Here is a 19,417-nt window from a genome sequence, read left to right as displayed (position 1 = left end):
CCCCCCCCCCTAAAGAAAACATGGCCAGCTATCCAGCTCTGTCACGCACATTTTTCCTTCCTTCTAACCCGAACCCTCCCTTCTCTAGGATTCAAAGATGACCGGCATCGACCCGGCCACCCAGGTCGCCGTCGACAGCTCCGTCGGGGGCCAGACCGAGATCGACGAGTCGCTCTACAGCCGACAGCTCTACGTCCTTGGCCACGAGGCCATGAAGCGCATGAGCTCCTCCAACATCCTCGTCGTCGGCCTCAAGGGCCTCGGTGTCGAGATCGCCAAGAATATTGCCCTCGCCGGTGTCAAGAGCCTTAGCCTCTACGACCCCGCAAGCACCGAGCTGGCCGACCTCTCGTCCCAGTTCTTCCTGACGCCTGCCGATGTTGGCAAGCCCAGGGATGCCGTCACGGTCCCCCGCGTTGCCGAGCTCAACGCCTACGTTCCCGTCAAGCTCCACGAGTCTTCCAGGTGAGCAGGCTGACCCACACATGGAAAGCGGAATCTGGGTAAAAGAGCTATGGCTGACAAGTATCCTCAAAGCCTCGACGACAACGCCCAGTTTGACAAGTACCAGGTCGTCGTCCTGACCAACGTTCCCATCTACTACCAGCAGCGCATTGCCGACTACTGCCACGCCAAGGGAATCTTTGTTGTCATCGCCGATAGCTTCGGTCTGTTTGGTAGCATCTTCTGCGACTTTGGTGATGGTTTCACCTGCATCGATCCTACCGGAGAGACTCCCAACACTGGTATCCTTGCCGGCGTTGACGAGGATGGTATCGTGACCGTTCTGGACGAGTCGCGCCACGGCCTCGAAGACGGGGACTACGTCACATTCAGCGAGGTGGAAGGTATGGAGGCCCTGAACAAGTGCGAGCCGAGAAAGGTTACCGTCAAGGGTCCTTACACCTTCTCCATCGGCGACGTGTCCGGTCTCGGCCAGTACCAGCGTGGCGGCATGTTCCAGCAGGTTAAGATGCCCAAGACTGTCAATTTCAAGACCTTCACCGAGGCCCTGAAGAGCCCTGAGTTTGTCGTCTCCGACTTTGCCAAGTTTGACCGCCCCCAGCAGCTCCACCTCGGTTTCCAGGCCCTCCACGCTTTCCAGGTCTCCAAGGGCCGCCTGCCCAACCCCCTGGACGAGGACGATGCTACTATTGTGCTGGAGGCCGCCAAGAAGTTTGCTAGGGACGAGGGCGTCGAGGTTGAGTTCGACGCCAAGCTCATCAAGGAGCTCAGCTACCAGGCCAAGGGTGACCTGAGCCCCGTGGCCGCCTTCCTTGGTGGCCTGGCTGCTCAGGAGGTCCTGAAGGCTGTTTCTGGAAAGTTCCACCCCATCAACCAGTGGCTTTACTTTGACTCTCTGGAGTCTATCCCCACCAGCGTCCCTAGGACCCGCGAGCTCTGCCAGCCTATCGGCAGCCGTTACGACGGCCAGATTGCCGTCTTCGGCACGGAATTCCAGAAGAAGATTGCCAACGTGAAGCAATTCCTCGTCGGAGCCGGCGCCATCGGCTGTGAGATGCTCAAGAATTGGGCTCTCATGGGCCTAGGAACCGGCCCGGAGGGTAAGATATGGGTCACCGACATGGACTCTATCGAGAAGAGCAACCTGAACAGGCAGTTCCTCTTCCGTGCCGCCGACGTTGGCCACATGAAGAGCGATTGTGCCGCCAAGGCCGTGCAGCGCATGAACCCGGAGCTTGAGGGACACTTCGAGACCCTCAAGGAGAGGGTCAGCCCCGACACGGAGCATGTCTTCAACGAAGAATTCTGGCAGAACCTGGACGGCGTAACCAACGCGCTGGACAACGTCGAGGCTCGCGAGTACGTCGACCGCCGCTGCATCCTGTTCCGCAAGCCACTCCTCGAGAGCGGTACCCTGGGAACCAAGGGCAACACGCAGGTGGTTCTGCCTCTCATCACCGAGTCGTACTCGTCGACGCGGGACCCCCCCGAGAAGGACTTCCCGATGTGCACTATCCGAAGCTTCCCCAACCGCATCGAGCACACGATTGCCTGGTCCAAGGAGTACATGTTCGAGAAGGCCTTTGTCAAGGCTCCCCAGACAGTCAACATGTACCTGACGCAGCCCAAGTACCTGCAGAATACTCTGAAGCAGCCCGGAAATCACAAGGAGACCCTGGAGACGATCCGAAACTTCCTCACGACAGACCGCCCGCGTACCTTTGAGGATTGTATCGCGTGGGCTCGTCTGCAGTTTGAGACGGAGTTTACCAACAAGATCCAGCAGCTCCTGTACACCTTCCCCAAGGACAGCACGACCTCGACCGGTACCCTGTTCTGGTCCGGACCCAAGCGCGCCCCCGACCCTCTCAAGTTTGACACCAACAACCCGACGCACCTGGGCTTCATCATCGCGGCAGCCAACCTGCACGCTTTCAACTTTGGTATCAAGCCCCCGACAAACGACAAGTCGTACTATATCAAGGAGCTGGCCGACGTCATCGTCCCCGACTTCGTGCCGTCGTCGAGCGTCAAGATTCAGACTGACGACAAGGAGGTAAGCAATCTGCTCGGTACGAGCTGACGGTGAAGACATGCTTGCTCACGGTGATTAAAACAGGCCCCCAGCACTGCCGATGACGACAACAACGAGCTGGACCGTATCGTCGCCGCCATTCCCGACCGTACGACGCTGGCAGGATTTGAGCTGACGCCCGTCGACTTTGAGAAGGACGACGACAGCAACCACCACATCGACTTCATCACGTGCTGCAGCAACCTCCGTGCCGAGAACTACAAGATTGAGCCGGCCGACCGTCACAAGACCAAGTTCATCGCCGGAAAGATCATCCCGGCGATTGCCACGACGACGGCGCTGGTGACCGGACTCGTGACGCTGGAGCTGTACAAGGTGATTGACGGCAAGGACGACATTGAGCAGTACAAGAACGGTTTTGTGAATCTGGCACTGCCGTTCATCGGGTTCAGCGAGCCCATTGCCAGCGGCAAGATCGAGTACAAGGGCGCGGATGGCAAGACGCTGAAGCTGGACCGGGTGTGGGACCGTTTCGAGATTGACGACATGACGCTGGACCAGGTGATTGCCGATTTTGAGAAGAAGGGGCTCACCCTGACGGGACTCATATCGGGAGTTGCGCTTCTGTACCCGCCCGTGTCTTTTAACAAGGAGGCGCGGGAGAAGACGGAGAAGGCGCGCAGGGCGATGAAGCTGAGTGAGCTTGTGCGGTCGGTGACGAAGAAGGAGATTCCGTCGCACCAGAAGGAGCTGGCGTTTGACATTACTGCCTCGGACGCGACGGGAGAGGACATCGAGGACATTCCTTTCCTGAAGGTCAGGCTGTAGTGGATCAAGGAAGAGGAACGATTGTTAGAAGAGTTTGCTGATGGTGTATGAGACCGAGTTTATAAAGTCCCCCACAACAATTGTGTCTGCTAGAATGAGTCAAATGAATATTCACATGTAACTACGGAGTGCTCAGTCGTGCAAAATCAATAGTAGGGGTATGATAACAAGACGGGTGAGAGAGGGAAGAAATCGTAGAAAAACAAGGATGAGCAGAAGGAGAGAAGGGGGGGGGGGTTAGAAATGAAAGATAGAAGATAAGGAAGAAAAAAAAAGAAAAGGAAACCGATTGTGATCGGTTGGCGGATCTCTCCCGCCGGGAATTGAACCCGGGTCTCGAGCGTGACAAGCTCGCATACTGACCACTATACTACGGAAGATGTTTGGCTGTTTAAAGCAGCCAAAGTAGTGAGGTGTGAGTGAGGACGTGATGATTGACACTATGTGCTATCCATGCTTTTTTTCCCCCATCCCCTTCTCCTCGCTGTTTTTTTCTTCTTTTCCCTTCGTCTTCTTCCGTTTTCCATCATCCGTCTTCTTCTTCTTCTTCTTTCTTTCCGAGTAAGGATAATACGTCTCGTCACCTATAAAATTACCAAGTTTTAATAGATCTATAAAGCATATTTCCCGTCGCATCGTGGATATGGAATACTAATATTACATATAATAACACGGTTGTCCCGTGTGTGGTTACGTCAGTATTATACAATCGGCACTAGCTAGGATTTGGCGGGTTCTTTTACAAAGCGCCCCCTCATTGCTTACCAGAGTATTAGAAGGGTAGCAGTCGTAACTTGCGTCGGACTGGTGATGTGATTTGTGGTCATCGGACATTGCTATGACCGCTGGCTACTACCTGTAGCTGTAGCAGTAGTATTAAAACGGAGTGACTTCCTCTCCATCTACTCTCTCTCTCATCATCGTTGCTATCCACCTGCTCCTCATAACCAACACACCCCGCATGCGTCCTGCTGCTCAGACAGTCAAGAGGATCTGTCATCGTACCATATTGCCCTCGTCTCAAGCCACCCTCATACCTCGCATTACAGGGCTGAAGCAGCAGCAAGTTAGAATGGTACGTCTTACCGCGGTTCTCTCTCGAATCGGATCATGCAAAGCAAAGACTGCCGAGAGGACGAAGCTGACGTGGGGAACGAGCAGGCCAGCATTACAGATTGGGTCAGCCGGGCCGACAAGTCGGGCGAGTTCAAGAGGCAGGTCAGCTCGTTTCGGGACAGCATCTCGCGCGAGGCCGGGGCCAAGTATCCGCCTGAAAAGGGGCGGTACCATCTCTACGTCAGCTATGCCTGTCCATGGGTATGTTCAGAGCTCGCCCCGTGTGATTCGGTTACCCCCCCACCTCCCCCGCGCGCCCGTTCTGACATACCGTCTAGGCACACCGCACGCTGATCGCGCGCAAGCTCAAGGGTCTGGAGGAGTACATCTCCTTCTCGTCGGTGCACTGGAAGCTGGGCGAGGGGGGATGGCGGTTCGTGACGCCGGACGAGGTGACGAGGGGGGAGGCACCGCCGGGGGAGAACGTGGTGCCCGATCCGGTCGAGGGCCACGCGGCGTCGTCGTTCACGCACCTCCGACACGTGTACTTTGAGTCGGAGCCGGAGTACGCGGCGCGGTTCACGGTACCGGTGCTGTACGACAAGAAGACGCGGCGGATCGTGAGCAACGAGAGCAGCGAGATCCTGCGGATGCTGGGCAGCGAGTTCGACGACGTGCTGGACGAGCAGCACGGCAAGGGGATCGACCTGTACCCGGAGAGCCTGAGGTCGGCCATCGACGAGGCCAACGCCTGGATGTACGACCTGATCAACAACGGCGTGTACAAGTCCGGCTTCGCCACGACGGCCGAAGCGTACGAGCGCAACGTCGTCTCCCTCTTCCAGGCGCTCGACAGGGCAGAGAAGCACCTCGCCGACAACGACAGCGGCGGCAGCGGTCCGTACTACTTTGGCAGCACGCTCACGGAGGTCGACATCAGGCTGTACGTCACCATCGTGCGCTTCGACCCGGCCTACGTCCAGCACTTCAAGTGCAACATCAGGGACATCCGCTCCGGCTACCCGAACCTGCACAGGTGGCTCAGGCACCTCTACTGGACCGTCCCGGCCTTCGGGGACACCACCCAGTTCGACCACATCAAGTGGCACTACACCAGGAGCCACACGCAGATCAACCCGCTGAGCATAACGCCGCTCGGGCCTCTGCCGCATATCCTGCCTTTGGATGACGAGGTGGCTGCGGTCGGCGAGGTCAAGAAGTAAGGCCTCTCCTGTCGGGCGGGGGGACGATGATGGCGGCGTCATTACGAGTGAGATTATCTGTGGTGGGACCCCCGGGGGGGGGAGGGGGGGGTATGTCTGTACGGGACATGCACTTGTGTGCTATCCAGGAGTATCATGTTTGAGGAGGATGAGCATTGAAACGTTGAAACGAAGAGGGATGGAAAGACAATGGTGATGGACGAAGCTGGGGGGGGGTCAGTGTAATACAGGTAATATCTTAGGGGCAGAGTGCCAAAAAATGCGAGTACTCTACAGTGGACAGCAGCGGGACAGCGCATCAGACAGCGCGCATCAGTGCGCTAAGCTCCCCTAACCCTTGTCACGGTGGGAAGGCCCTCAGCTAGGAGCCGGCCCCTTGCTTCGAAGCCCAGAGGCTCCAGCGCTACAGTAATCTGCTCCCTAAAAGGGAGCCTGACAAGGCACTTCCCGGCTCTCTGCTCGCCACTGCTGCTCTGCTGTCCTCAGCTCTCTGATCTGTAATCTGTACTTGTACAGGTAACAGCAATAGTACAACATTACTCTCTCTTTTCCCTGCTACTGCTACCGCCAGTCTCTCATCTCCCTCGACGCACCATCATCATCGCCATCTTCATCCTATCCATCATCCACCTTATCCAGAACGAATGAGAAACGCAAGAGAGATATCTGAAACGAAGAAGAAAGAACGAGAGAAAGAAGACAAAAGACAAAACAAGAGAGAATCACCTCAAGTATCAACTGAACCGCCTTGTTGTCAGCCAGATCATCAACCCTAACCGACTCTTCCTTCTCTATCGAGCACATCGCCACCGACAGACAATCAATAATATATCACTCTCGGCCATCTCCCTCTCATCCTCTCACGGAACGACACTAGCGGGACAAGGCCGCGCCCCAATCAGACCGACCTCCTCATTCTACTCCTACTCCTCTCTCTCTCCCTCTCTCCTGCCCTCTTCCTTTTAATTCTCTCCCTCACAATCACAACCTCATCCTTCCCCCGCTCTGCAAAAAAAAAAAAAAGAAAAGAAAAAAACAACTTCCTCGACAACGACGATTGAAAAAATCACAATCCACCAATTCTGGTCCAAACTCGCACACGACAATTTTTTTTTTTTAGAAAAAAAAAACCATTCCCGAAATCTGTCCTTATTTCACCATCACCCGACCGCTTGAGCCCCATCTCTCTACTACGTACCTATCTGCGCGACACGACGACCGTTACGGTGACAGGGCGGTAGCAGATGCGCAACGCGCATTAATAACCACCCTGCCATGGCCAAACGATACACTGCAGAGTTTCTCCTCCATCTAAGGGATTCTCCGCTATGCGTCAAACCTGATAACCTACCGCCCACCGAGGAATGGATGGGGTATGTTGAACCCGCACAATACATGCCTTCTCAACCGCTCTCCCCCTCACTTGCCGAGTCCCAGGCTCACTGACTCGATTTCTCTCTCATCAAACAAACAGCCCTCCTCCCGAACCTCAACAACGAACTCAGCATCAACAGACTCGCTCTGGTCAAGCCTCTACCTTTGGCGTCTTTGAAAAGCCTCGTTCTGGCGATAACGGTCTGCTCGATCAGTCGAATAGACGCCCCGATTTCAACCGCCATGCCTCCAAGACCAGTGCCACCAGTCCGTCTTTGTCTTCTTCAGTCATCCGCAGAGGAGCACGAGTAGTGGAAACGAGATGTCGCTAACGCACGAACAGATGCTGAAGAACTCATGTTCGGTCCCTCCCGAACCGCATTCTCCTCGTCTGGTCGGACCAAGGGACTGGATACCGACAAGAACCCCCGAGACCCCGAAGCCGTCGGACGCTTCAACAATATCCGCACCAGCGACGGCGACCGTTTCCGCGAGAGCAGGAACGCACTGCCCCTGCGCCGCCGCCCTGACGGCCCCGACCAGGACGGCGAGGGCTGGAGCACAGTCAAGCCCCGCAAGAGTTTCGGCGCAGAGGGCGCCGAGCGCTTCCACGGTCGCATGGGCGGCAACTTCAGGGAGGACAAGAAGCAGCCCATCCGCGAAAAGGACGACCGTCCGCCTCGCACCTTTGACGGACTGTCCAAGGACAAGGACATTGACGAGAACGGTCGCCCGCGCACCGTAACAGGAGCCAAGGGCGTCAAGCCCGACGCCTGGCAGGAAGGGAAACCGCCCGTAGAGGGACGCGGCACCGATAAGCGCGAACGCATCGACCGGGCCAAGAACTGGAGGGAGCGCGACCCAGCTGCCGATGCCGCTGCCGACGACGAACTCGCCGGTGGTCGATCCCACGACAATACCGGGCGGTGGGGTCGCGACGGCCAGCGTGGCTCCCGCGACCCCGAATGGTTCGACGAACCCGCTCCGCGAAAGGCCGAGCCGCGCACCCAGCAGGATTTCCAGAAGTGGATGGAGGAAATGAAGAAGTCCAAGGGTGGCGGCGCGCCCCTCGCCGAACCCGTCTCGCCGCCTCCCGCCGACCCGGCTATCGAGTCGGTCAAGCTGCACACCCGGTCACCACCCTCGGTCCCCGCGGGACCCGACAAGTTCTTCATGGCCTTTGGCGGAACCAGCAGCGCCATGGAGACGCCAGCGGCTGAGCAGCCCGACCCGGCCACCGTCTCCAAGTCCAAGCCCGCCGGCAAGTCGTCTCGGTTCACATCCTTCTTCCAGAGCCACGACGGCGCCAAGATGGGCGCACCTGCTACACCGTCGCAGACGGCGCAGGCTGCACCCCCTCCAGCCTCGGCACCGCCACCCCAGGACAGCAACGCCGGTCTCGGAGGCCTGCTGGGGGCCCTCGGCTCGCCCGGCGCCAACACCAACGCCCCCGACTCCGAGAGGCAGGCCTTCCAGCAGCTCCTGGCCAAGCTGCAGAAGCAGACCAAGAGCGCCACGCCCCCTGGTCCGGGACCTTTCCCGGCCCCGGGCGCTGCGCAGCCCATGGCCGGGATGGAATACGGCCAGCAGAACGTCGGCCCTCCCGGCCCTCCTCCCTACTCCCACCTCCAGGCCGGCCTCGACGGACCCATGGAAGCCCGACCACCCCCCCAGCACGCGCAGGAGATTCTCGCCCCGCGCCCGCAGCAGCAGTCGGCCCGGCCGGAGCAGCTCCTGCAGGACCTGGCGGGACGCCACCAGCGCGTATCGAGCGAAGGATCGGCTCACGACGAGAACGGCACACCTCACCCGAACGCCAACCCAGCCCGCAACAACAGCAACACCGAGTTCCTGATGAACCTGATGCGGGCGGCGCCGGATGGCCAGCACCGCACCGAGTCGGCCATGCTGCGGGCGGCGCACCAGGCCCAAGCCCAAGCCCACATGGGACCCCACCCGCCCCCGCCCCACCAAGACCGCGATCTCGACTTCTCGCCGCACGACGGCCGACAGCAGCAGCGGCACATGCGTCCCCCTCCGCCGCCCGGATTCCCCATGGACGAGAACGACTTCCGCCCCATGCCCGGGCAGAACCCCCAGCAGCAGCAGCAGCAGCAGCAGCAGCAGCAGCAGCAGCAACCCACGCAGATCCTCCAGCGGCCCCCGCCGCCGCCAGGCCTAGATCAGATACCACCAGGCTGGATGACGGGCGCGGGCGGACCGATGGCTCCTCCCCTCCCCCTCCCCCAGCAGCAACACCAACAGCAGTCCAAGCAGGCGCAGGCGCAGCAGCAGCGCGTACCGCCATCTATGATGCCCCCACCAGGCCTACCAGGCGGCGTTGGCATCCACTCCCTAGGCCGCAACGCCGGCATCCCGCCAAACCTCAACATGCCCCCCATGTTCCCGCCCAACATGCCGCCCATGCCCCCTCACCCGGACGCAATGGGCTCCATGGGTCCTCCGCGCAACATGGGTCCCGTACCGCCCGGCTTCTTCAACGGTCCGCCACCTCCCCCCCACGCCTTCATGAGCTTCAACGGCCCCCCACCACACGTCGGACCTCACGTCGGTCTCGGCCCGCCACCTGTAGGTCCCCCCGGCGGTCCGGACATGGGTTTCGTCCCCTCCCCCTTTGACGGTAGGGGTATCCCCCAGCCTCCTAGGGGGTATAGGTGAATTTCTTTTTCTGGCCCCCTCTCATATGTAACACGGATCGCACGATGAATGTGATTTGGTCTTTTCTTTTTTTTCCTATACAAAAAAAAAATGAAAAGAAGTCGGACATTCTGAGGGAGAGGGGGGGGGGGGGATGAGAGAGGGGTTTCAGGTCTAGCTTTTAACGTGTATAGTACTACATATCACTTTCTGTACTTGACCATTCTACTTGTTTCTCCTACCAGCATTGGACTTGGATNCCCTCTCATATGTAACACGGATCGCACGATGAATGTGATTTGGTCTTTTCTTTTTTTTCCTATACAAAAAAAAAATGAAAAGAAGTCGGACATTCGGGGGGGGGGGGGGGGGGGGGGATGAGAGAGTGGTTTCAGGTCTAGCTTTTAACGTGTATAGTACTACATATCACTTTCTGTACTTGACCATTCTACTTGTTTCTCCTACCAGCATTGGACTTGGATCATGGGCAATACTTCTACATTGTTTTGCAGTGTACTTTGTAATACTAGTACTACTGCATGATTGGGCAACATCTACGTGTGTGTGAAAGTACGAAGATACACATGTATTGAATAATCCAGACACTCAATAGATACTCACATGATGATGCTCTGCACATCCGATTGATACTGGGGGGGGGGGGGGAAGAAAAAAACCCTTCAATGCCACGCTAATCTATTTTTTTTTCCGACGTTATTACTACACTGTCCTATGAGCCACCGAAGTCCTAGCTGCCACCACTGCCTCCCTCAAAGACATTCCCGTCATGGGAGGAACAGACACACCGCTCGACCGGACATTCTACTTCTTCATGCCGAGAAAGTTGCGTCTCTTCTTCTCCTTGTGCAGCTTGCCCTCGTCCGTCCGCGAGTTCTGGCTGCTGGCAGTGCTCGGCTGCTGCTGGTGCGACGGATGAGACGGGTGTCCCCCGCCGTTGCTACCGAGGCTCATGTTGCCCATCTGCTGCGTCGGAGGGGGGGCCATTCTGCCTGACGAGGGTGCCGCTTGGCTGCTGCCGCCGCGCGAGGGTGGAGGGCGCTGGTGGGGGCTCGGACCGCCCATGCGCTGCTGCGGTTGGGAGGGTAGGCCTGCTCCGCCCATCGGTTGGCCTGGCCTGGGTCCTTGTCCCGGTCCGGGTCCCGACGGGAGCTGCTGCGGCGGCGGTTTCGGTCGTTCGAAGAGGTGCGCCGGAGCGCGCTGGCGCGGTCGATCCACTGGTAGGTCCAGCTGCCGGCGGGACCGGCACAGGTCGCTCAGCTGCCGCACGTAGAGCTGGGGCGTGATCATGTGCGACGTGATCAGGACGATGTCGCGGTTGCGCTCTGCGCCCACCTCGTAGCACGTCCGGGACTCGCTGTGCGTCGCGCCGCCCGCCATGAAGACAAAGATGCGGTGCCGGTTCTCGGGTGCGCGCCGCCCGGCCGCCGCCCAGTTGGGCCGTCCTGCTCGGAGAGAGCCGCCCTGGGCTAGGAGGAGATCCTCGTTGGGGTCCAGAGGCGGCTTGACGTACGGGAAGTCCGTCTGGTCAAGACTGCCGCGCGTCAGGGTGTCGAGGAGGGGTTTCAGCGTCGGGTCGAACCGCGACAGGCTGTTGACCTCCTCGTCTGGCTGCACCGCCTTGGGGTCCTTGGGGAAGAGAACGTGCCGCGGCTGCTTGACGTCCTTGACATTCTGCCGTATCGCCCGCGCGCCCAGCATCTCCAGCCCTTGCAGAGCGTCGCCGTCCTGCTGCGGCAGCCCGGCGTGCGCGAGCAGTCGCTTGACATCTTCCATGATGACGCCCTCGCGGTACAGGGCGAATAGGATGATGAGACGCAGCCTGTCTGGGGGAGTCGTCGTCGGCTCATCGAGGAGCCGCACCACTTCGTCCAAAACGTTCTTCGGCTTCCTGTTGTCTTCATCGAGACCCGTGGCCATGGTCTGCTCCGACATGGCAATATCCGGCAGATTATGCTGGCTAAAGATGGTGGTGCACTCTTGGGCCATGGACAGGTGCAGAGAGTAGGCGTCCCTCATCTCCTGGAACTGCGGTAAGCCCGAGAGCATGTCACGGATCGTGTTGAGGTTGGTCGTCTCGGTGTCCTCGTTGGCAAAGTGTGGGTTCTGCTGGATGAACTTGCGAATATCGTCCTGCAGCTTCGTCACCATGTCCTTCATGTGCTGGTGTCGGTTATCGACCCAGAGCTTGTCCCGGTCGCTGAGCTCCATGTTCTTCTCCTCCTCGTCATCGGTCCCCTTGTTGATGACGGTCGTGTATGTGATCTTGTCACCCTCCTTGATGGGCAGCAGGTCGTGCGCCATCGCCTGGTAGGTGAACTCGTGGACCAGAGGGGCCACCGGGTCCATGGAGCGGTCGGTAATGACCAGCGTCGCCTGCGGCCGGGTCGTGGCTGGTGGGAAGTCGGCGTTCCACTGGGCGTACATGTCGAGCTCCTGCTGCACAAAGTTGGCCAGGTGCGTGCACAGCACGGCGGCGTCCCACGTGGGATCCCTGGGCTTGTAGTACCGGACTTTGGGGTACTCGCCCAGTGTTATGCAGACACCGGCAATCTTGAGAAGCATGCCGATCAGCTACCGTCCCTTCTCATCGTCTTCTCATCGCTCTCCCACAACCAAGCCTTACCTTCTGTGCCATCGTCTTCAGATGAGCGGCGACGAGCGAGTCGCATTCGCGGTGATACAGAGACGGGAAGCTCCACGGGTCGCGAAAGGTGACAACGTGAGATTCCCGCGGGTAAAAGTCGATGAAGAGCGTCTTTGTGCTGGCGCGAAAGCTGCGCACGCCAGGGAAGTCATCAATCTTGCGGCGCAGATCGGCCTTGATCAGGGTGGTCCAGACCAGGTAGGCGGAGCGGTAACGGCGGGCCTCGAAGTCGGCGAGGAGGCAGTCGACAATGTGCGGTTCGGGAGAGAGTATATAGATGGCATCCATGTCGGGGTTTCGCTCACGCCGGTCCTCGATGCGCTCGATTGCTAGCCGCCTGCTGTCAGCCCCCGCTCTCCTCCCGTTTCCACACCGGGACTCTCAGGACGTACTGGCGATGTTGTTGTTGAGAATGTCATCCTCCTTGACGGCGTTGTCGATGATCTTCTTTGAGGTGCTGTCGACGACGAGACATTTCCACTGCACACATACAACTTGTCAGTACCCCCGTACGGAGGTGCTCAGGATGCGGGGGTGATATCGGCAGGTCTTACGTCGCCTTGTGTGATGTTTTTGATCTCTTGGAGAATGGCTGAATTCGGCACTCCGTCAGCATTGCCCACATCCGAGGCTCACTATAGTTTCCTGGAGAGTATGTCCTACCTTCGCCCTGTTCGTGGATGACAGACAGCCCCATGGTGGCCAACTTCGGAGCTCTGGGGCCCCAAACCTACGCCAGTCCAGCCGTCGTAGTGCCGAAGAGCAAATTGTTGGCCGTACGCACAGCAGGACCGGCAGTGGGACAGCAGGTGCCCGAGAGAGATAGGACACGGTGAGTATTGAACAAGGCTCTCCCTGGGAGGAGCAAGGGTGAGAGTATATGTTAATTTAGGAGAGAGGAGAGGAGGGGGACGGGGGAAGCGACAATGAGGCTTTGCCGACAAGCAGGAGAAGTGGGAAATGGGAGCTCTTCGGGAGTTTGTCTGACGGTAGAATGGCGGGGTTAACGCATGACTTCCAGGGAACAGCGATTAGGGGGGGCTTGGGAGTTCTTCAGGTGGTTCCTCGGGGGGTCCTTTAGGGGGTTTGGGGGACTGCTGCAGGGGTCGAGCTTCCTTCTGATACGCATAGACGGGATACCAGACACCGGAGAGCCAAGACAACGCAACGCAGTACGGGTATTTTAAGAGGCTAGAGGTTACGGAACATGAGAGAATGCATGTATCCGTAGCTAGGCGTCTCCGTCTTCGAAGCCTGCAGCGGTCACTCTTGGCGTGGCCAGACAGACATGGCCATGTGGGTGAGCTTGATCATACATGCGGACATGCCGATTGCATGCAGCACCGAGCTGCTGAGAGAGAGATGCCTTGGGCGACTCTGATGGCTGCTGCTGCTACCGTCTCCCCTACTACAAGTTACGGCATACGTAGATCGGTCGCTCCTTCCGTTGTTGTTATTCGCACATGTATTAGTAATTGATACCGATACCGCTTGCTCTCAATGAATACTGTCAATGAACTGCCACTATCACGGCTGTTGCTGTGATGACACCCCTCCCTCTCCCATCGCATCTTGGTATTATCACTATTATTACTGCTCGCAATTCTTCATCTGACGGTATCGTCTCAAAAACCCTCAGGGCCAACGCCAACTGACCACCCCATCGTCATGCAAGGCTACTGCACTGGAGAGTTGGACCAGGCAGACGACTAACAATCAAAGCATACGAGTACGACACCTCTCACAACTCAACAATCATCGACAGCCAAGAAACTCAGGCCATCCACGCCCAGATCAGTGCAGCGAGTAGGCCAGCCATGGGTGTCCACCACAGTTCAAGCGTGAGCCTGTCCCTCAGCCATGATCGCCACCCGCCCTCTCGTTTCCCATGGGTGCAGGTAGCCGTGCCATAGACGAGACATCCGAGTCCCGGTCTAGAATCGCACTCCATATGCTCTCTTCTCCGCTGCATCAAGAGTCTTTCCCATCACCGACGTCAGCCAAGGCGAATACGCAAACGGGACGGATGCACTGACGGAACACTGCCGCGGCAGAAGCGGAGGTCGCTGCCCAGAGCGCACCGATGGTTGCTGGGGCACTCGAGGTGCAGACTCCGACGTTGCAGCAGCCACTCAATCTTGAGCTCGAAGTCCGTATCGACGAGGCTGTAAAAGTGGCGGTTCGTATGCTTGAGCGACAGGGCGTCCGGGTAGGTCAGAAAGTCGGAAATGGCCACGTGCATTTCCGGTGGTAGATGCATCAAGCTCAGTGACTGCGCAGCTTCCGGGGCTGCCGTCGCCGCCTTGTTCCCGATGGAATCGTCGTCGTCATGGTTGGTGGTGGGACCTGGAGAGGTCACGTCTCGTCGACGATGTCCGAGGCCCAGGGGCGAGGTCATGGCTACGACGACATGCACTGAGGAAGAAGAGACATTGCTCCGGGGCTGGCTCCTCTCTCCTTATGGCTACCTGTCTGATGAGGAAGGGTGATGGCTAGAGATGCAAGACGGGGCAGAGAGGAGGAGATTGTGCCGCTTCGCCGGGAAGGGGGACGGTGACTGACAATCCTCTTACCCCCCCCATCGATACAAGTATTCTGTACATGTGGTCGTAAGCCGCAGATCACAGCCACCGAACTACAGAGGCCGTGGACCAATGATGCACGTAGCATCGTGCTCAAGTCCGTCACCGTGCTTCCCTGTTCGTCCTCGTAGTCTTCAACCTGAAACTGCACCAATGCATCCATCGACAAGTCGGACGGCGCTGCTGATTCCTACGTGAGAAGTGCGTGTATCTCTCCGCTATCGACAGCGGCAGTATACCGTCACCACGGCTCAGATTTCGCACGGTAACAAACAGATAGACTGGCACTCTCGTACTGGGACCAGACGACAGTCCCAACCGATCCGCTCGTACATCTTGCTGCAGGCAAGTAGCTTGAGGGAGCAAGTCAGGTCGAAGCGATGAGGAAAGAAGGATCCCCGTGTAGCTAAGGTTATATGAGATCCCAAGTCTGATCCTCCTTGATCCTCTCTTACTTTATCTCGATCGTCGACAATCAGCCTCAGCCACCCGAGGCATAGAGGTCTGCCATCTCCCAATCATGTAAGCAGCTGCAACGGCAGCTGTTTGTTTTGGAATATCCACCATGGTCATCCAATGGGACAAACTCTGCTTGCATGACCTCGCTGCTGTGCAGCCGATTTTCATTCGTCTCTCAACTTTTCATGCTGATAATCATACTGTTTGGGCCGCTGAACTCTCTTTCGGCTGTTGGCGCTAGAAGCCGTCGCGGTGAATAGTCCTCCTACGAGTGTTTGCCAGTGACGGCAGCGGTGCATCAAGTCGGCCACTCAAACACGCTGCGAGGCCGCCATGAGACGCAGATATGAACAATACAAATAGTACTGCTTCCCCTCTTCAGATGGGTTCCCCCCTTTCCTGGTCGTTTCCCCTCTCTCTCATCTTTATATTTGTCTTGTGCGTCGGCCCCGGCCATTAGGCTTTACCGTAACCTCATCCCTACAGCACGAACCGCTTCATAACTTCAGCATACAAATACCGTCGATGCTTTAGAGCTAGCTAGCGAGGGGTGAAGTCGTCCAGAGACTACCGCTGGCTGAAGAAAAGTAAAAGAATGGTATGTGCAGTGTACAAGATATGCGAGACCATAGAGTGAGATGGGCCGACTGACACAAGCGCAGGCTGCCAACAATGAGCCGTCGAGGGGAGCTCGACTTGCAACGGGTGTTATATCCGCCAGCCTCTTCGCAGTCGCAACTCCAGTAATCATGCCCTTGGCCCTCGGCGCTGTAGGTTTCACATCGGGGGGGGGTCGCGGCAGGTTAGTATCCAGACATACTGGCTCAACCAGGCCTTTCGAGAGTATCACGTGCTACACGTAGGTACTTGTCGGTCTTTGGCTAAGCAGATCAATTACACAGGGTCGGCCGCCGCCGCCATCCATAGCACATTGGGAAACGTCGCCGCAGGCAGTCTGTTTGCGACCCTGCAGAGCGCTGGGGCCGGCGGCGCTGCCGCTGCCGTCGTGAATAGTGTTGTTCAACTATGTGGAGGCGTTGCAGTCGGTGCTGCGGTAGCAAGTGGAAGAGCCGACAGGGAGGGAGGCAAAGAAGAGGGTGAGAACGAAGACGAGGGAGGCAAAGAAGAGGATGAGAACGAAGACGAGGGAGGCAAAGAAGAGGATGAGAACGAAGACGAGGGAGATGTCAGTGCGCAGCTGTAGGAGTTTTCCCCGGGTACCAAGGATATCGGCAGCAGCAGCATGCACGGAGCGGGACGAGTAGGCAACCATGAGTGTGTTGTGAGGAGGCAACATCAATGACGACGAATAACGGACCGAGAAAACAAGGCTCTCCCTGATGACATCCAGTGTTGGGCCGAACCGCTGCGCCACTAAGCAAAACTTTAGGCCCGATTGCTCAGGTGGCTGTAACAGCCAGTCATACTCTCATACAGTCTGACATCCAGTGTCAGACGGAGCGACGGAATAATATCGGTAAAATGCTCGTCTGAGTTACCGGATCGGAAGAAGAAAGATCCGGTGGATTGGATTGGGTAAGGATATCAAACAGATCACATTTATATGTGTAGGAATTTGGGGTAATTTAGTGTTATTCTGATGTTGTTGATGATGATAGATTCCATAGGTAAAAAGTGACTGTAAACGTGGTGGTCTCTTCATCCATCAGACCTGTTGTTCGGGTCGGAACAACCTGTTCCGGATGATGACTCAGCTGCTTATTCCAACATCCAGACACATCACGTGATATCGTGCCGCTCTCGCGCCTTGAACGTAACACCTCACACGCTGCTGGAAAGAGCAAGGAATATCTTCGATACCATCCTCTCTCCTGCCAGGACGCCATGCAGCACGACAGGAGCGGCAGTCATGGCCGCACCGCCCTCCCAAGATAGCGATACCGAATTCGGCTACGACTTTTCTCCCGAAGATGAAGAGGCCCTCATCCAACTCGTCTCGCCCACCGTCGTCAAGTCTCGCCGTCCACTGGTTGACAGCGTCGCTACCGACACTCACATTGCGGACGATGGCTCCGTGACTACAGCCAGAGGCTACTACGTGCAGCACAGTATAGACAACCGTGCGCCGACCGATGGTGACCCTCCCTTCCCCGCTGGCGGGGCGCCTGCATCTCCAGTGTCGCTCGGCGATGACGTCGTCCAGTACCCCGATTGTACGTCACTTGATAATACTATCCGCACGCGGCACCGTGACTCAGGCTAAATTATTCGGAAGCTTTTAGTGAGCAGAGCACTCGAATTGGCCGAGGCTAGGCGCCAGAAGGACTCGGCACCGGTTGACAGGCGGAAGCACCATGACGGGCACCCCAAGGGCGATGGCAACCGCTCACCCTTGGAGAGGTTTCGCACGTACCCTAAGAAGCCGTTGACCGTCAGCGACCTCACGTCCGGCGCATGGTGCGAGCTTCAGTATGAATATACCCTCACACGTCTGCCCGGCGGTCGTCGTACACGCACGGCGGCCATGAGAGAGGGCTCCAAGGTCCACCGGAAGCTGGAGGACGAGGTGCACACGACGGTCAAGGTAGACATCATGACGAGGGAAGATGGCTTTGGCCTACGGCTGTGGAACCTGGTCCAGGGCCTACGGACCCTCCGCGACACAGGACTGACGCGCGAACTCGAGGTCTGGGGCATGGTGGACGGCAACGTGGTCAACGGCGTCATCGACGTCGTGAGCTACGAAAATCCCAACCCGCAGTTCGAGTCCGAGCTCGCGGTGGAGGGGTTTCGGATGCAGAGCGGGTCGAACCAGTCCGTCCTGTCCGACTACTTCCCTACTCAGAGCAGACGGGGCACCCCGGCCCGACGCAAGATATACCTGGGGGACGTAAAGACGCGTGGATCGCTGCGGCCCGTATCCAGCGCTGTGCTGCGGCCGGCCAAGATACAGCTGCTACTCTACCACAGCTTCCTCGGAGCCATGGCGGCCGGGGAGCTAGACTATACCAGCGTGGCAAGACGCTACGGCCTCGATGTCGACGAGCCCTTCTCCGACATCTTCCTGGCCGAGATCGGAGGCCTGCACGACGAGATGTTTTACGATGCCGACGACGACCGTGATGACGATCACGATCCCCCGCCGGGGAGCGGGAGCTCTCAGAACAGCGACGTGCCGCCGCCAAGCATCCTGTCCGGCACTCCGCAGCCAGGCCCAGACCTCCTCAGGTACAGGACCATCCGCGAGCTCCTGCGCCTTGTCTCGGACGAGGTCTGCCAAACATTCCCAGAGGGTCGAGACTCGCTCGGCTACATGCTGCGCATCCAGTACGTGCACCGCAACGACGGAAGCAAACTCGAATCCCACGACTTCCCCGTTTCCAAGATTGCGCTGGACGAATACCTAGCCAAGTACATGTCCTGGTGGCGCGGGGAGAGACCAGCAGTGGGAATATCTGACGTTGAGGAGGCATTCAAGTGCCGCACCTGCGAGTTTGCCGAGGGCTGCGAGTGGCGCGACGCTATGGATCGCGATCTCGTCAGCAAGGCGCGAGCCAAGATGCGAGCGAGAGGTTAGCCTCGCACACATGTGCACGTATATGCGCATACATCTTTTTTTTCTCGTGTAGGCTCGATGGCAGTCGGTCTGTACAGGTATCGATATCAATCATCACTACTAGTTTTGCAATGTGATGACGTATCGGCACCAATCGAAACCCGTCACCGGCAGACCTGCAGTCGATATCTGAGACAGACGACTCCCGTGCTCCCGTGCGGCTGGTAGGAATCCTTTCTGGATCAAGTACGGAATGCCGTGCCGTCTCCCATCCGAGGAGTCTAGGGAGTTTGCGCCAGCGTGAGCAAAGGAGCAAGATTAATTATAAGGTCTGCCGAGATGTCGCAGCCTGATACCGTCCTCTATCATCCCGGATTACGCCCAGAGCAGCATTCTTCCTCACGTCTCGTCCGGTGCCTAACACTCCCTTGGCATCTCTACATGGTGTCTTGCAAGGAAGATGAGTTGACTGGGCGCAATGATATAATCTATTTGGCAGTTGGGGCTCCTGGATGCCGATTCCATAGTGTTCAATGACAGTATATATATATGTGT

At 57.7% G+C, this 19,417-nt stretch overlaps 7 protein-coding genes across 7 annotated transcripts; 4 read left to right on the top strand and 3 right to left on the bottom strand.

The window, feature by feature from the left end:
* Window positions 1–97: 97 nt before the first annotated feature.
* GMORB2_0677 (ubiquitin-activating enzyme E1) lies at window positions 98–3,328 on the top strand (the record flags this gene model as incomplete). The annotated part of the gene is made up of 3 exons (XM_035462662.1): window positions 98–465; window positions 511–2,521; window positions 2,585–3,328. The coding sequence occupies 3 exons, from the start codon at window positions 98–100 to the stop codon at window positions 3,326–3,328; spliced, it is 3,123 nt and encodes a 1,040-aa protein (XP_035325592.1).
* Window positions 3,329–4,438: 1,110 nt separating this feature from the next.
* On the top strand, window positions 4,439–5,607 carry GMORB2_0676 (glutathionyl-hydroquinone reductase; the record flags this gene model as incomplete). The annotated part of the gene is made up of 2 exons (XM_035462661.1): window positions 4,439–4,645; window positions 4,723–5,607. 2 exons carry the CDS (start codon window positions 4,439–4,441, stop codon window positions 5,605–5,607), a joined length of 1,092 nt encoding a protein of 363 aa, XP_035325591.1.
* A 1,275-nt stretch (window positions 5,608–6,882) lies between these two features.
* GMORB2_0675 (uncharacterized protein) lies at window positions 6,883–9,660 on the top strand (the record flags this gene model as incomplete). The annotated part of the gene is made up of 3 exons (XM_035462660.1): window positions 6,883–6,980; window positions 7,082–7,248; window positions 7,325–9,660. The coding sequence occupies 3 exons, from the start codon at window positions 6,883–6,885 to the stop codon at window positions 9,658–9,660; spliced, it is 2,601 nt and encodes an 866-aa protein (XP_035325590.1).
* An 801-nt stretch (window positions 9,661–10,461) lies between these two features.
* GMORB2_0674 (syntaxin-binding protein 1) lies at window positions 10,462–13,001 on the bottom strand (the record flags this gene model as incomplete). The annotated part of the gene is made up of 3 exons (XM_035462659.1): window positions 10,462–12,210; window positions 12,284–12,633; window positions 12,968–13,001. 3 exons carry the CDS (start codon window positions 12,999–13,001, stop codon window positions 10,462–10,464), a joined length of 2,133 nt encoding a protein of 710 aa, XP_035325589.1.
* Window positions 13,002–14,300: 1,299 nt separating this feature from the next.
* On the bottom strand, window positions 14,301–14,702 carry GMORB2_0673 (F-box domain protein; the record flags this gene model as incomplete). The annotated part of the gene is made up of 1 exon (XM_035462658.1): window positions 14,301–14,702. The coding sequence occupies one exon, from the start codon at window positions 14,700–14,702 to the stop codon at window positions 14,301–14,303; it is 402 nt and encodes a 133-aa protein (XP_035325588.1).
* Window positions 14,703–15,881: 1,179 nt separating this feature from the next.
* Window positions 15,882–16,618, bottom strand: GMORB2_0672 (uncharacterized protein; the record flags this gene model as incomplete). The annotated part of the gene is made up of 3 exons (XM_035462657.1): window positions 15,882–16,113; window positions 16,203–16,369; window positions 16,517–16,618. The coding sequence occupies 3 exons, from the start codon at window positions 16,616–16,618 to the stop codon at window positions 15,882–15,884; spliced, it is 501 nt and encodes a 166-aa protein (XP_035325587.1).
* A 597-nt stretch (window positions 16,619–17,215) lies between these two features.
* Window positions 17,216–18,883, top strand: GMORB2_0671 (exonuclease V; the record flags this gene model as incomplete). Its single annotated transcript, XM_035462656.1, has 2 exons — window positions 17,216–17,523; window positions 17,596–18,883. 2 exons carry the CDS (start codon window positions 17,216–17,218, stop codon window positions 18,881–18,883), a joined length of 1,596 nt encoding a protein of 531 aa, XP_035325586.1.
* Window positions 18,884–19,417: the final 534 nt, after the last annotated feature.

Source organism: Geosmithia morbida (genome assembly GCF_012550715.1).
Source record: "Geosmithia morbida isolate 1262 chromosome Unknown scaffold_0, whole genome shotgun sequence".
In the NCBI taxonomy this organism is placed as follows: Eukaryota; Fungi; Ascomycota; class Sordariomycetes; order Hypocreales; family Bionectriaceae; genus Geosmithia; species Geosmithia morbida.
This window is presented reverse-complemented; position numbering and strand designations above follow the sequence as displayed.